A 16,916-nucleotide genomic window follows, 5' to 3' on the forward strand; every position below is an offset into this window, starting at 1 on the left:
CGCCCCCCCGGGTGGCGATCGCCATGCTGACACCCCGGGGAGCGCCGGGCTCGGCCCGGACCCGCCCCCCCGTGGCGATCGCCATGCTGACACCCCGGGGAGCGCCGGGCTCGGCCCGGACCCGCCCCCCCGGGTGGCGATCGCCATGCTGACACCCCGGGGAGCGCCGGGCTCTGAGCGGACCCGCCCCCCGGGTGGCGATCGCCATGCTGACACCCCGGGGAGCGCCGGGCTCGGCCCGGACCCGCCCCCCCGGGTGGCGATCGCCATGCTGACACCCCGGGGAGCGCCGGGCTCGGCCCGGACCCGCCCCCCCGGGTGGCGATCGCCATGCTGACACCCCGGGGAGCGCCGGGCTCGGCCCGGACCCGCCCCCCCGGGTGGCGATCGCCATGCTGACACCCCGGGGAGCGCCTGGCTCGGCCCGGACCCGCCCTCCAGGGTGACGATCGCCACTCTGCCCGGACCCGCCCCCCCGGGTGGCGATCGACATGCTGACACCCCGGGGAGCGCCGGGCTCGGAGCGTACCCGCCCCCCCGGTGGCAATCGCCATGCTGACACCCCGGGGAGCGCCGGGCTCGGCCCGGACCCACCCCCCCGGGTGGCGATCGCCATGCTGACACCCCGGGGAGCGCCGGGCTCGGCCCGGATCCGCCCCCCCGGGTGGCGATCGCCATGCTGACACCCCGGGGAGCGCCGGGCTCGGCCCGGACCCGCCCCCCCCGGGTGGCAATCGCCATGCTGACACCCTGGGGAGCGCCTGGCTCGGCCCGGACACGCCCCCCGGGTGGCGATCGCCATGCTGACACCCCGGGGAGCGCCAGGCTCGGAGCGACCCGTCCCCCGGGTGGCGATCGCCATGCTGACACCCCGGGGAGCGCCGGGCTCGGCCGGGACCCGCCCCCCCCCGGTGGCGATCGCCATGCTGACACCCCGGGGAGCGCAGGGCTCGGAGCGGACCCGCCCCCCAGGGTGGCGATCGCCATGCTGACACCCCGGGGAGCGCCGGGCTCAGAGCGGACCCGCCCCCCGGGTGGCGATCGCCATGCTGACACCCCGGGGAGCGCCGGGCTCGGAGCGGACCCGCCCCCCCGGGTGGCGATCGCCATGCTGACACCCCGGGGAGCGCCGGGCTCTGAGCGGACCCGCCCCCCCGGGTGGCGATCGCCATGCTGACACCCCGGGGAGCGCCGGGCTCTGAGCGGACCCGCCCCCCGGGTGGCGATCGCCATGCTGACACCCCGGGGAGCGCCGGGCTCGGCCCGGACCCGCCCCCCCGGGTGGCGATCGCCATGCGGACACCCCGGGGAGCGCCGGGCTCCGCCCGGACCCGCCCCCCGTGGCGATCGCCATGCTGACACCCCGGGGAGCACCGGGCTCGGCCCGGACCCGCCCCCCCGGGTGGCCATCGCCATGTTGACACCCCGGGGAGCGCCGGGCTCGGCCCGGACACGCCCCCCCGGGTGGCGATCGCCATGCTGACACCCCGGGGAGCGCCGGGCTCGGAGCGGACCCGCCCCCCCGGGTGGCGATCGCCATGCTGACACCCCGGGGAGCGCCGCCCCCCCGCCCCCCGTGGCGATCGCCATGCTGACACCCCGGAACTTACTGGATTGCCCGCAGCCATCTTGGTCTTCCCAACGGCCGGATGGGCCACCTGGAGTCCCGCCCCCAGCCTCTGGCAGGCCCAATCATGGGCATAGCGGAGGTGCGGTCAATTTGCATGTTTCTCTATTATAAGGTAAGATATTTAAAAATTATAGCAGAGAATGTAAAGGCAGAGGCATGAGTCTGGATCCCCAGTGAGGGTGCCCGGGAGGTGGACAGTGGGCTGTGTCCCCCTGAGCAAGCCCAGGTGCGTAGCTAGGGCTGCCCCCACCACAGGGTAAGATCACCTCGGGACGGTCCTCAGAAACCCAGTTCATTGTAATTCTCCTCTTTTGAATGAAGAGTAACACATTTGTTGACACCATTTTGTGATGGTCCACATTCGTGTTTTGTTCTTAGGATCATGGATCATCCTGGAATAAGTTCTGTACTTCTCCTGCCTTGTGTGCCATGGTCAGCTGCCACAGGTCACGGCCCTAAGAATTAGTGCCACACCCACCCCATCTCTGCCACAGATTCATTGCTTCTAATCAGCTGGGGTCTGGGAATTTTATTCCTGGGAAATCATTCCTTCTAGCCCTGCCCCAGTTCGAGGGATGCCGGGGGCGGGGACAGGTGACAGCAGGAAGGTGGTAAAGCACAAATTTAAAGTCTAGAAATGGAAGAAGTGTCTCACCACAGAGCCACCGCTTCCTGTCTGTTGCTAAGAGGTAAAAGTGAGGCACACCGTGGGTTGGATATATGTAAGGCTAATGTGCTTGCTACTTTGCTGGACCCATAAATTCTTACCTACATCACCTGCCCGTCTTTGGACGCCCACAGTATCACTGGATTGATAAGACGCTATTGGATACACGTGTGGCCTTGGGCGTGGTAGTTAGTAATGGCTTAAGTACTGTACGTTCTTGAGGGCTTATTTGCATCAGCTGTTTTTATTTCAGGTCATTTAGATAAGTTGTCATCTGTAAACAGGCTATTTAGCCCTCAGAATCCAGAGTGCTCTGTTTATTGTCCACGAGATGTGTGCACATCTCGAAAACAAACTTCAGCTAGCTCACAAGAAGCAAGTGTGTGTGTATAACGCTTACCTAGCATTGCCGGGCGTGAAGGCATGCCACGGGAAAGAACCTTCCAGGTGCACGGAGGGGACCCCTTTGAGCGCTCTCCGTGTATCTTAAAACAGTCGGGATGGGAACCCCGCTAAGATAGATCACGTCAATCTCTTTTTTGAATGAAGAATAACACATTTATAGAGACCATTCTGTGATGACTCACGTTCGTGTTTTGTTCTTAGGATCATGGATCATCCTGTACTTTTTCTGCCTTGTTTTGCATTGTCAGCTGCCACAGGTCACGGCCCTAAGAATAAGTGCCACACCCACCCCATCTCTGTCACGGATGTACTGCTTCTAATCAGCTGGGGTCTGAGGAGTTTTATTCCTGGGAAATCATTCCTTCTACCCCTGCCCCAGCTCTCCGCTGTAGGTGCAGTAGTTAGCCCAGCTGACCTTTGAGGGTTTTCTCCTGGCTAATCGTCAGATGTGAGGGTCACGCCAGCTCCTTCCCTGGTGGTCAGGCCTTGGTTCCAGCTCGTTCCCGAGACGGTGCCCCTCTGTGCTTTGCTGTGGTGGGGTTGAGGTGGGTGTTAGCATACAGGTTGATGCCACTCTTGTTCTTTGTCATATTGCAAAGCAAATTCTGGCAAAACCAACCACACTTCCCTGTGAATATCCGGTAACTAGAAGTTTGGTTCTTTATGAAGTGACATCATGCAAGCCATGGTGTGCAGTGATAAACCTTCGTAATTATTTCAAGTATTTTTTATAAAATGTATTTTCATTGATCTCAGAGAGGAAGGGAGAGGGAGATGGAAACATCAATGATGAGAGAAAACCACTGATCGGCCACCTGGAGTCCTCAACCCGGGCATGTGCCCCTGGCCAGAATTGAACCCGGGACCCTTCAGTCCGAAGGCCGACGTTCCATCCACTGAGCCAAACCGGCTAGGGCTATTTAAAGTATTTAAACATTACACTCAAAGTCTTATAGCTAACTAAGTTTTAATACACACACAAAAAAAATATTAAGTGCTCCAGTTTGTTATGGCCCACAGGTGGCCTCTGTCGTGTTATTACAGGAGCTCTTGTGAGTCTTGTTTCTCCTGCGGAGGTTTTTGAAGGGAGGGATTTGAGGGCCTGTGTCTTTCGTGAGGAAAACATTCAGTGAAGTAGGAACTGGACTTTTCTGCTTGGTAAACTGCCCTGTGGCCAGCAGAGGGTTTGAAAATCATCCCATTTGTCTTCGTGTTCAACTCAGTGCTGTATCGTTATCTATATATATAAAAGGCTAAGCGACTGGCCGACCGGCCGACCAGCCAGTAGATATGATGTGCACTGACCACCAGGGGGCAGACGCTCAATGCAGAGCTGCCGAGTGACAGCAACTTTGCAGAGTGCCCTTTTGCACTCCGGGACCCCTCGGGGGATGTCGGACTGCCGGTTTTGGGCAATCCCCGCAGGTCAGGCCAAGGGACCTGTTAGAGGGACCCCACTCACTCGCTCACTCCGCAGACGCCCTTTGAGCCCTGGTGCCACCCCAGGTGCAGCCAGCTGGGGAGGGACCACGGGAGGTTGGCTTCAGGGCGTGTCTGGCCCGTCTCACCCAGTCCCACCCCGCTGGCCACCTTCTAATTGATTTCCTTTCAATGAGCACGAATCTGTGCACCAGGGCCTCTAGTTTTTAATAAATAGAGTTTGTGTCTAACAATTCAGAGACCTCTGGCCACATGTAGTTGGAGAACAAGAGTTTCCTGAATCTGGTTCTTTTGTTCGCGCGCTCGCTCTCTCTCTCTCTCTCTCTCTCTCTCTCTCTCTCTTTCTCCTTCAGGGGCAGCCTTCACCTAAAACCAGGTGAGGGCATCCTGGGTCTGGGGTGGGAGCAGCTGGAACCTCTTCATGCTGTTCTCTTGGGGTGGGTGGGGAATGTGGGGGTAGTTTTAGGCTGATCACAGAGGGCTAAACTTCAGGCTCATTTTTTAAAATGGAAACCATTGGTTGTGGTATCACGGAAGTGTAAGGCATGATATAACAAGCACTGATAGACCGCCTGCCCCCACTCCCAGCTTCCAAAAGATCTTTTTCTTTAAACCAAGACATAGGGGCCATCTTTTCCTGCCTTCACTGCCCAGGATTTCGTTAATAAAATGGCTTTCGTGTTCCCAGGGGTTTGCGGGAGAATTAAATGAGAGAATATAAGCAGAGGAGCACCCGGCACGTGGCACTAGTGTGAACTCGCCATAATGGTGCTCCTGTGACTGGTCCCAAATGCAGCCCGGTTCCCGCAGCTGGGGACGGCCGGGCTGCGGGAGGAGAGGGCCACTGAGCATCGGCATCGGGGCAGGGAGGCTCGGAGCTTCGGAAGAGAAATGAAACGAAGTCTGGGAGTGCTGACAGGCAGCATTTCCCAGGCCCACCTCTCGGAGCCTGCAGCCGAGTGGTCCCCATCCTGACCCCCACCCTGCAGAAGGGAACAGCTCTCAGTGGCCGCCACAGAGCCTCTGGCGCCCCCTGTAGCAGCACCCTGGCTTCTCCAACAGCAGGCTGGACCCGGACGGTAGCCGGGCCATGGAAAAGTCAGGAAAGTTCTCGTTTTGTGTTTTTTTTTTTTTTAATATATATTTTTATTTACATTATATATTTTTATTTTAGAGAGAGAGGAAGAGAGAGGGAGAAAGAGAAACATTGACGTGAGAGCAAAACATTGATCCGCTGCTTCCTTCGTGCCCCCTCGTGGGGGTCCAGCCGGCAGCCTGGGCAGGTGCCCCGATGGGGCACCGAACCAGCAACCTGTTGGCGCCCGGGAGGACGCCAGCCAGCGGAGCCCCACCGGCCAGGGCTCTGCGTGCTTTGCTGGTTGCAGGAGGTGCTTGTTCAGTTCTTGAACGAAGATGTGGGAAGCCAGCCCCGTGGACAGAGTCAGCAAACGCTGGCGGCCTCGTCTTGGTCATGTTCTTTGTGGGGAGAGCAGCTCTGCAGCTCTCAATGTTCCCCCAAATTCACTCTTTCAAAAGGCGTCTTTCCTGAGACCTCCCGAGCCGTCCGCGTCTCTGTGCGGTCTGAAAGGCAGCCCATTTGTCACTTCCCCCTAAATTATCCTGTCTCCTGGTTTGGGTCTTGGGTCTAGGACAGGGGGCAGCGGGAAGCCTGTTTGGCTTTGGGGGTTTCTGTGCACAGAGCAGCTAGATAGCTGACCACCCTCTGCGGGAGGCGGTGTCCTGGGGACCCTCCGACATTGACCCTGGGAGTGGCTCCTGTCCCGTCCCGGGAGCTCTCCTCGAAAGGCTACTGCAGAGCTGCTTGGAACGAGGTGGGATTTAGGTCCTAAGGGGAGACACTCTAGTGCTAGTTTCTTCAGAGATTGACAGGCGTTCTCATATTTCATCACATCCAAGATGTCACGCGTTATAAGATGCTCCACTGTTTTATGTGCCACCAAGAACCCTGCCCATCAAACTGCCTCACTGTCAATGTTAAGACACCCTGATTCCAGAGATGTTACGGCGTGTTAGAACCGACGAGACGCGGTGTGCAGAATTGGGTTGGCTGGGATGAGGTGGGTGTGCAGTTCATTCCACCTGGGCTTTCACAGTGACGGGCAGAGGGACCATACTCATCACCGAGCATCTCATCACCAAACATCTCATCTCCCTACTCATCACCGAACATCTCATCTCTCTACTCATCACCAAACATCTCATCTCCCTACTCATCACCGAACATCTCATCCCCCTACTCATCACCGAACATCTCATCTCCCTACTCATCACCAAACATTTCATCTCTCTATTCATCACCAAACATCTCATCTCCCTACTCATCACCAAACATCTCATCCCCCTACTCATCACCGAACATCTCATCTCCCTACTCATCACCGAACATCTCATCCCCCTACTCATCACCGAACATCTCATCCCTCTACTCATCACCGAACATCTCATCCCTCTACTCATCACCGAACATCTCATCTCCCTACTCATCACCGAACATCTCATCCCTCTACTCATCACCGAACATCTCATCTCCCTACTCATCACCGAGCATCTCATTGTCTCTCTAACCCGCTGCTCTGCCCGCCACCCTCTGAGGTGCTGCCTGTGAGGCATTAGTGCCGTTGGTCGTCTCAGCCGGAACCCGAGTGTTAGATGCCGCTCCTGCCTCCTCACCCTCTCTCCTACACTTGGTCCCCACGGGCGGCGTCTACCTGTTAAATACTGGTCTTCCTGTTCCCATGGCCCAGCCTCACAACCGTTTCCCGGCTGCAGGCTCCGCCAGCTCTTGCCCAGACGTCCATGGGTCTCCTGGCTCATCCTTCTGCCCTGCTCCCACCCTTTCCAGTGAATTCTCCATTAGGCAGCCAATCATATCATGTCATCTCTCACACCTGCTGCCTCTAGGACCTGCTCCCTCTTGCCACCTGGGGGCAGGTAGTTCCTCCAGGGGAGCGTGAACGTCCATACCTGCTCAGCCACTTTCCCTCTGGCTTCCTCGGTGTGTGGGTGGGAGTGGGCTGGGTATGACACAGACCATAATGTGAGCAGAGGTGGGCAGCCACCGTGGGGCAGCCTGGTAATCGGTGTGGCAGGTTTCTGGAGATTTCCTGCCGGAGGCTCTGGCTGAGCATCTCTGGATGTGGGAAGTTTCCTCTGTGGTGGAAATGGAGACTCTGTGGGAGCGCCCCCCCCCCAACCCCCACCCCGCCGCTGCTCCGGTTCTGAGAGGATCCACTGATAGTCTCTGGGGAGCGCTCCCAGGAGGACTGGGCAGAAAGATTTCTTGTTCATTAATAAGCACATATTAAGTGCCTTCTGTATGCAGGGCCCACGGGAGTCCCGGAGGGAGAGGGAAGAGAGGACGGGGCTTCGGGGACAGACACGCCTGCTGCCTTCTCCTGGCCCTTGTTAGCATGTGCCTTTGGGTCATGAGCTCTCTGCTGCGTCCCTCTGTGAAATAAGGGTGGCAGTAACTTTATGACCCAGTTAGGGTGTCCTTAGTTGCAAAGAACACCTGTAATTGCCTCACACATGAAAATATCTGAGGGTGGGTGAGTCACCCTGACCCTGAGTTAATGGTGGCTGGTTAGTTCGGTAGCTCAGTGGAGCCCCCCTGTGGCAGCTTCCACACATTGCTGGTCTCAGCAGCCTAGTTCTCTTGATCCCCAAATGGCCACATTGAAGATGACAAGGCAGAAAAGGGGTCTCTCCCGTGTGCCTCTTCGTAAAGTTTCCTCATGGGTTCCCCCATCAGACTTCTCCTCAGGTCTCAGGTCAGATCACCATGGATGCCCCATCCTGCCCCACCCACTGCTAACTGGGCAGGATTTGGGGAAGAATCCACTCCGGATCCGGACAATCCACTTTCCCTGCAGTTAGCGACCTCTGTCTGTCTTAGGTCTCGCCTTCTAAGGTGAGTAGCTTGTCCAGCGTTCAGTTCCAAAAGGTGGCAGCAGCGCCCCAGGAAACCGGACCCAGCCACCTGGAGAGTGGCCGGCAGTGCCCACCGCCGGCCTGGCAGCCCAGGAGCATTTCCCAGGAGCGATATCCGATAGCCACGATGCCCTCTGCCCTCGGTCACCTGAGTCTTAGCCTCGGAGGTGGGCTCTGGTCCCGGCCACGCTGTTCCCTGCCCCATGGTGGGTGTGGCCAGCCCGGCAAGCAGCTCAGGACTGTCCTGCCATCGGGTGCAGGAGGTGGGCCTTTAAGCAATGGAGCCTTGGGTGGTCTAGGCTGAGTTTGTTTGTTGTTTTTCCCAAACACTTCATGTTTAGCTAAGACAACAGCAAGCATTTCAGTGGATCTACTTAAGGCACAAGGCGGTGCGGTGATTTCCAACAAGTCAGGGTCGCTCTAGACCTCTTCAGCGGCCTTAGCTCTTCCTGCCGTTATCCTGGCTGTAGGCCGGGAGGTGTGTGCACAGGTCTGGGCTGTAGGCCGGGAGGTGTGTGCATAGGTCTGGGCTGTGTGCTGGGAGGTGTGTGCACTGGTCTGGGGTGTAGGCCGGGAGGTGTGTGCATAGGTCTGGGCTGTAGGTTGGGAGGTGTGTGCACAGGTCTGGGCTGTAGGCCGGGAGGTGTGTGCACAGGGGAGGAGCCATGGCCTGAGCTGGAATGAGGGAGTGTTTTCAGGAACCTGCTAGAGATGGAACCGTGTAGAATGGATGGACGAGGGCGTGGCAAGAGCAGTCAGATGGAGTTCTGCCAGGTGGGCCAGTGCCTGAGCCTCAGGACCAAACAGCCCCCTCAGGAAGGTTTCTATCTGCATGTCATCCTTTAGGCCTGCACCGCAGACCCGCTTCACCTTCCGCATGTGTCCTCTCTCATAAATGGTTTTATTTAACCATTTATCCCCAAAACCTGTTCTGAGTCGTGCCGTGCACTAGCGCTGTCCTGAGCTAAGCCGTCATCAGGCTGGGCACAGCCCGAACCCCATGGAGGCTACAGTCCAGAGGGAGGAGACGGGCCACGAACACACAGACAAACGAGCTAGAGAAGCACCGGTGGAGCTGTGCTCTCTGAGTGGTCTCAGGACGTGACAGTGGGGTAGGGGTGAGCAGGGAACACCGCCTCCCAGGTGATGAGCGCCTGTGAGATGGGGTCAGGGGTACCTGGTTCCAAGGCCGTGGGTCTGGCGTGTTTAAGGCACAGGGAGAAAGCAGGAGGTGGGGTCGACTAGGGCAGGCCAGGTCCTGAGGCCGTGTGTGCGCGCATGTGCATGTGTGTGTGCGCGTGTGGTGGGGCTGAGATGTGATGTGGCCGTGAGGGCTTCTAAGCAAGTGAGTGACATGACCAAGTACCTCCAACCCAGTGAAACAGCTGCGATTCCGTCACGTGGCTTTGCTTTGTGGGCCTCAGCAGAGGGGCCCAGGGAGGTGGCTGGAGGCATTTACCATTGTGCGCATCTAACCCTTACGACGATCCCACAAGGAAAGTGTAGTTCCCTTCAGCGTGTCCATGAGAGGGCCCAGGTGCAGACATGGAGTGAGTCACTCAAGGTCACCCACCCGGAGGGGCGGAGCGGGGACGGGCACCCAGCGGGGCGGCTCCCAGCCCCGGCTCTGTGTGCCTTCCGAGAATGGAGCCCTGGGTAGCTGTTTTGCTGTTGCCCGTCTATTTATTTTCATGACTCAGCTAATATGTGTGAGACATTGTTATAATTTGCATTTCTTTAACCACTACTGAGATGCTTTTCACGTCTTTACTTTTTTTTATTGTGATAAAATATATATAACATAAAATTTGTCACTTTATTATTTTTTTAATCCGAGAGAGAGAGCGGGAGAGGGCTGGAGAGAGAGAGGGGGGAGAGAGACAAAAACAGACACATCGACCAGTTGCCTCCTGCACGTGCTCTGACAGGATCTGAGGTATGTGCCCTGCCTGGGAATCAAACCCAGGACCTCTGGGTGTACAGGAGGTCACTCCAACAGCTGAGCCACCCTGGCCAGGGTGCTATTTTTTAAAAATTGATTTCAGAGAGAAAGGGAGAGGGATAGGGAGATAGAAACATCAATGATGGGAGAGAATCATTGTGTGTGTGTGTGTGTGTGTGTGTGTTCATATAAGTCCTCCTGCATGCCCCCTACTGGGGATCGAGCCTGCAACCCAGGCATGTGCCCTTGACTGGAATTGAACCTGGGACCCTTCAGTCTGCAGGCTGATGCCCTATCCATTGAGCCAAACCGGCTAGGGCTGGGGCGCTATTTTTAAGTGTATAATTCAGAGTCATTAAGGACATTCACACTGTTGTGCAGCCAACACCACTATCCATTTCTAGAACATTTTCATCACCTCAAGAACTTCCCCATCTCCCCTCCCCCCGCCCTGCCACCTCAAATCTCCTTTCTGCCTAGATAGTTCACATAAGTCCCGCTGTTCCACAGAAGCTGAATCATTCAATGTTTCTCCTTTTGTGTCTGGCTTATCTCGCTCAGCATAATGTCCTCGAAGTTTGTTGATGTTGTAGCATGCATCAGGACTTCTATGTTTGAACTAGTGACCCAGTGCATGGACTCGTGCAGATTGAAAGGAAATTAATTAGAAGGTGGCCGGCGGGGCGGGTCTGGGCAGGGCGGGACTGGGTGAGATGGGCCGGACATGCCCTCTCACAGTCCCTCCCCAGCTGGCCGCACGTGGGGTGGCGCCATGGCTCGAAGGGAGTCTGCAGAGTAAGCTGGGTACCTCCAGCAGGTGGGGTCCCTTGGCCTGGCCTGCGGGGATCGGGCCGAAACTGGCTCTCTGACATCCCCTGAGGGGTCCCAGAGTGTGAGAGGGCACTCTGCAAAGTTGCTGTCGTACAGGGTGTGGAATGCAAACGTAAGTGTGCAGTAAACCAGAATCGGGGCGACAGTGCCCCAGCAACAACATAATCCACGGCCAAAGGTGGAATTGCACAGCCCTGTGAGGAATCGGGCTCCCTCCTCTCTGGTTTCGGGGTGCATCACCTGAGAACTGCCACTGCCAAGTCACTGCAGCTCCTGCATTTAGCATCTGCCCTCTGGTGGTCAGTGTGCATCATAGCTACCGGTTGGACGGACACTTAGCATATTAGCCTTTTATATATAGAGATAATATCCCATTCTGTGCATGCGCCACAGCTGTCCGTCCATTCCTCTGTTGATGGACACCTGCTGTTTCCTCTCCAGGCAGCTTGTTACGTGGGGACAGGACCTTCCATCTGCTCACCGCAGTTCTGGGGGCACTTTCAGAACCCTGAGAGCTGCCTGCCTGAAGTGGGGGGCGGGTGAGCTTGTGGCTGCTGAGCTTTACTAACCTTGGAATGTTTACGCGGCCAGGATGAGCACTAATAATTGTTCTCATGCCAGAACCACGTCTAATTTGTTCTCTTCCTGTCCACTTCATAGACTCAGAGCGAATGAAATCTCCAGAGAGGTTATTCGTTGTTTGCTCCTAAGCGTGAAATCACCTCCTGTAGATGGAAATTTAGCTTATTCTTGAAATTCTCCAGAGGCGCTGTGTGGGAGGCCCGAATCTGCTGGGTGACCTTGAGCAGGCCATGCCTCATGGGCCTGCTTCCCCATCTGTAAATTGTGTAACCCCCCTTGTAAGAGATTAGACATCCTCCCGGGACTGACAGGCACGAGGCCACTTCTTTTTCAGGAGGATCAATCTGAAAAGCCCTCTGCTGCAGCAGGTGCTGGAGAGGCGGAACGAGGTCCTGTGCGTGCTGACGCAGAAGATAGTGACCACGCAGCAATGCGTGATATCTGAGCACGTGCAGATTGAGGAGAAGTGCGGCGGCATGGTGGGGATCCAAACCAAGACGGTGCAGGTGCGCATGTGGGGGGCGGCATGGCGGGGTCCAAACAGACTGTGTAGGTGCGCACGTGGGGGTCAGCATGGCGGGATCCAAACCCAGACGGTGCAGGTGCGCACGTGGGGGGCGGCCTGGCGGGGTCCAAACAGACTGTGTAGGTGCGCACATGGGGGTCAGCATGGCGGGATCCAAACCCAGACGGTGCAGGTGCGCACGTGGGGGGCGGCATGGCGGGGTCCAAACAGACTGTGTAGGTGCGCACGTGGGGGGCGGCCTGGCGGGGTCCAAACTGAGACCATGCAGGTGCACATGTGCCAGGGCGTTGGCACCGGGCAAGGCCACAGCAGCCTCACTGGTTCCACCGTGAGGACGTTGTCAGGGTCCTCGGTGGTGGTGTCTTCATTCTTCAGGGCTCTTTGTGTAGCAAGTTAACAGAAACCGAACTGCAGTTGGCTTAAACGAGACAGAATTCATTGGCTCCTGAAACTGAAGCCTTGGGGAGTGACTGGCTTCAGTCACTGCTGGGTCCAGGACTCCCGGAGGACGTGTGAGCTGCCGAGTGCGGTCCCCGAGTGGATGGGGGATTGTTTCATGTCTTAGCCATCCTACCTCGGATGGGCTCTCTCCTCGGGTCTCCCCCCACCTGCTGGGACTGAGAGGAGAGCTCGGGCTGGATGGCAGGGCACCATCCTGGGTCGCCCATTCCTGAAGTGGACCCAAGGCCAGGGCAGTGGGGCGCTCAGGGCGGGCCTTGCCAGCTGGGGTCAGGCACAGTCCCTAGGAAGATGGGTCCAACGAGCACCAGCCAGGCCAGATCACCCCCCGAGCCCCTGGCGTCAGGGGTCTCAGAATGGCTTTGGCATTGGCTGCCCCGAACCCTTTGCGGGTTGAGTTAGGGAAGGCCAAGGTCTGTACACCTGCCTCTGTCTAAGCAGTGCTTCTGGGTCACATTGTGGTGCCTCACCAAGCTGGCCCCGAGCCAGGGCTGAAGTTGGTGGGGTAGGGGCTCTGCACCCCATGCCGCTTCCCCTCCAGCCTCCCCCGTCTAACAGCCCAGCTGCACCCACAGGGCCTGGAGTGACGTGAGGGGGCTCTCGGCTGGGCTCCCCCTCAGGCTTTCCTATGGGGCAGGGTTTCCATTAGGAATTCAGGGCAGTTTGTGTGACCCTGTGAGGGAACTGGGAAGTTAGCTTCTTTGTCTTCTTACCTTGATTCATCACCAGAGACCCAAGTTCACTGTATCCCCATCCCTGGAACCTCACTTTTGTGCCACCAGGTTGGCCACTTACGGGGGACTCTGTGTAGGTCATGAGGCCGCTGGCTCCCCCTTCCCCCTCCTCGAGGGCATGTGCACGAGGCCCCGGGGCGAGGCAAGGGGGGCGCTGGGCTCACAGGTCGGAGTGTGCTCTCGCCCACAGGTGTCAGCTACGGAGGATGGGTCTGTCGTCAAGGACTCCAACGTGGTGCTGGAGATCCCGGCTCTCACCACCATCGCCTACGGCGTCACCGAGCTGTACGTGAAACCGGACGGCCAGTTCGGTGAGTGCGGCCTCCTGCTGGGCTCCTGGCCGACTGGGCCAAGGCCGAGTGAGGGGCAGGCTGTCTTCCCTGGGCGCACACTGCGGGTGGATCCCCGACCGCCTGGGGGATGGACGCCAGATCCTGAGAGTTCGGGGCTCACCGCTGCGGCGGCCACGCGGTGGCTGCTGGCCAGGCCCCGGTTCTGTGGGACTCCGTGCCTGCTCGGGAGCCGGTGCTGCTTTTATTCCCCATCTGTTCTCTGTCGCCACAGAACGTTCTGATCTAGCTTCATAAACATGGGCCTCAGGGCCTGCCTGACCCCCTCCCGCCTTCGGGGGGGGGGGGTGGGGGAGGGGGAGGAGCACAGCTCACAAGCCTCCTGCGCACCCCCTCCCTGTCCTGGGAGCTGTCAGCCCCCACCCCCACCCCCGTTTCCCACCAGACTCCCCTGAAGCGATTACTTAAAAATAAGTTTGGTCACTTCACTCACCTGCTCAAAACACCCCCCGAGGCTCCGTGTCTCAGGAGAAAGCCTCCCCTGTGCGGGGGGGGGGGGGGGGGGGGGGGCTGCCCGGGTCCAGCTTCCCCTCGCCGATGTCAGTCTATGATCAGCTGTGACACGTGCACAGATGTGCCTCCAGCCTCTGCCGTGTCTGGTCTGCGAGTCCGTGTGGAGGGTGCTCGCGGCCTCTGTGCCCGCTCACTCCCACGGAGCCTTCAGGAGGCGGCTCGACCCGCCTCGCTGGCTTCAGGGACCGTCCGCCTCCTCCAACACCCCCCACCCCGCCCCACGCGAAGCCCAGGGAAGGCCGTGCCCTTCCCTCTCCCTGGCCCCCAGCACGGTGCCCGGACTGGCAGTGCCTTCAGGGGGCGGTGCACGCGCCCAGCCAGGAGTGGTGCTGGTGCCGTGGCTCCTAGAACCAGTTGGGGGCTCCAGGCTGCAGGCAGGGTCTGAGGCTGTGGATGGTCCCGGCCTGTCCTTGGGGAGCAAAGCCATCCCCGGGGGCGGCTCACACTCACCCACCGCAGTGCCGGGGGCGGAGGCGGAGCGAGCTGGGCCCTGGTGCCGAGTGCGGTCCCCGAGTGGATGGGGGATTGTTTCATGTCAGCCCTCCTACCTCTACGAATGCCATCAGTGCCCACAGGCAAAGGATGGTGTGTGCCGACACGCCTTCCACACGCAGGCTCAGCCACGTTCATTCCATGAATCGGAGCCCAGGAGTCATTTGCTGTTTTTGCTCACCCAGGACACAGAACGGCCACATTTTTGCCTACAATTCAGATACCTTAGTTAGGATCTCAAACATGGACGTCTGTGAGGGGGTCAGACGGGGTTGCCAGGGCCTTGCCACCCTTTTTATTTTAATTTTTTATGGGAAATTTCACACGTGTTCAAAAATAGCGAAAGTAATATAATGAACCCCATGTACTTCCTGCTTCAAGAATGAGGGCGATTTATGTTCCATTGATAATTTCCCACCTCCCTCCACCCCCACTCAGTTGTTTCAAAGCAAGTCCGAGGTCAGTGGTCGGCAAACTCATTAGTCAACAGAGCCAAATATCAACAGTACAACGATTGAAATTTCTTTTGAGAGCCAAATTTTTAAACTTAAACTTCTTCTAATGCCACTTCTTCAAAATAGACTCTCCCAGGCCGTGGTATTATGTGGAAGAGCCACACTCAAGGGGCCAAAAGAGCCGCATGTGACTTGCGAGCCGCAGTTTGCCGACCACGGTCCTAGGTATCTAAAAAAAATAAGGCTTTAAAAAGACTAGTTTTTCACTCAGCATTTTGAGATTCATTCAACTGTAGAAATAAGTTCATTTTTTTGCATTCATTTTGTGCACCTAAATATACTGTCAATAATGCTGTAATAGTATCAGTTCAGTCAGATATAATCTACCAGATTCAGATATCCCCAGCTTCATCCGCACACGGTGAGCCTGCCGTCTGCTCCGGGGTGGCTTGTTGAAACCGGGCTAAGGGAAGGCTGCTGTCCGGGACGCACAGGCGAGCCCTGTGCCGAGAACCGCCGTCTCTCCGGCATTTCTAGGAAGCGATGAGTTGGGTCGGACCGCGCGGCGCCTGCGGGAAGCGGGTTTATGGGGAGGAGGTGGGCCTCCCTGTGCAGACCTGTCCTCCCCTGTGTTGCAGAGTTCTGCCTCCTAGAAGGGAAGAGCGGTGGCTTCGAGCACGAGAGGAGCATCGACTCCATCTTCCTGGACCCCCTGTCCTTCCGAGAGTTCGCGTTTGGAGACATGGCAGATGCCGGGCAGGGGCTGCCGGTCCCCAAAAGACTGCTGAGTGTTTTAAAAGAAGGTACTGCCGGCAGGGCGGGGCATGGTGGGCGGATGGCTGAAGGAGCCCTGTACCCCAGGAGGTGATGTGACCCAGGAGGTGAAGTGGCCTTCAGGAGCGGTGGTGCCGGTGACTTCACCGAGAGCATCTGAGAACAGAGAGGGCGGCACCGGAGTCAGGCCTGGTCCACTCAGGACTCACCTGGGTGGGTCGTAGGGAACCTCAGCCTGGGGTGCCGTGTTTGAGACAGGTTACGTGTAAGAGGCAGGGACCTGGCGTTTTCTTCCATTTTAACATAGAAGCCCGGGGACTAAGAACAGCTAGTTAGCAGCGAGGAGAGAGGCCGAGGCCTGCATCTGTTTCTTCCTAGTCCAGGCGCCACTGCCAAGGCAAGCCAGCCTGGTCAGCACGGCCGGCGTCTCCTGGAGGCTCTTTATCACGTGGCCCGAGGCCGTGGGTGCCGGCAGAGGCGGGGGGTGGGGGGGGGGCAGGAGGATGACCTATGACTTGCCTGCAGCAACCCCTTCTGCCCCCCACAGCAGTTTTAAAACGTTGGAGGGGTGGTGGGAGTGGGAGTGGGGAGGGCAGTGTATGGTAGGAGATGAGCCAGGAAGAGGAGGAACAGATGGTTATGGGAGAGCTCAGTACAGGAGCCAGGAGCGGCTCAGATGTGCCGGCTGGAGGTGAGGAGGGAGGCCCACCAGCGAGGCCCAGACCGGAAGACGCTGTCGTTTCTGTAGCAAAAACAGTGTTGGGAGAAACGGCGGCGAAGGCCCAGTCCCGTGCACGGGGGTGCACCTACACACCAGCCTGCACACCGCTGGGCTTCCCTCACTAGGAGCTTTGGCCCATCTTTAACCCTTCGTACGCCATAAGCGTCTATAGACGCAATTAAATTCAAAGTATCGCGGCGTGTGGGGATGGTTTCCATTTTGGACGCGTGGCAGTTAACTGGTTAAAAGAGGAGGGTTCTAGGAGAGGCTCCGGCATCCTGCAGAGGGTGAGCCGGCAGCGGGGCCCCCGGACCCTCCTCCAGGACAGACGGTGAAGAAGGGGCCGGCCCAGGGCAGCAGCCGTGACAAGCGGGGCCAGCCTCCCTGACGTGCATTAGACAGTCAAGGACACAAAATGGGCCGCGTATCAGCAGAGAGGAGGAA

At 58.0% G+C, this 16,916-nt stretch overlaps 1 protein-coding gene across 8 annotated transcripts in view; it reads left to right on the forward strand.

Annotated features, from left to right (window-relative positions):
* Positions 1-16,916, forward strand: part of GSDME (gasdermin E) — a 46,070-nt gene that overhangs the window by 14,112 nt on the left and 15,042 nt on the right. For all 8 annotated transcript variants that reach the window (XM_054726006.1, XM_054726010.1, XM_054726008.1 and 5 more), the window contains 3 exons: positions 11,783-11,954; positions 13,358-13,478; positions 15,616-15,780. In XM_054726006.1, the coding sequence (XP_054581981.1) occupies positions 11,783-11,954; positions 13,358-13,478; positions 15,616-15,780 (458 nt within the window). The remainder of the gene's footprint in view (positions 1-11,782; positions 11,955-13,357; positions 13,479-15,615; positions 15,781-16,916) is intronic.

This window comes from Eptesicus fuscus, chromosome 14, assembly GCF_027574615.1.
Source record: "Eptesicus fuscus isolate TK198812 chromosome 14, DD_ASM_mEF_20220401, whole genome shotgun sequence".
Lineage (NCBI taxonomy): Eukaryota > Metazoa > Chordata > Mammalia > Chiroptera > Vespertilionidae > Eptesicus > Eptesicus fuscus.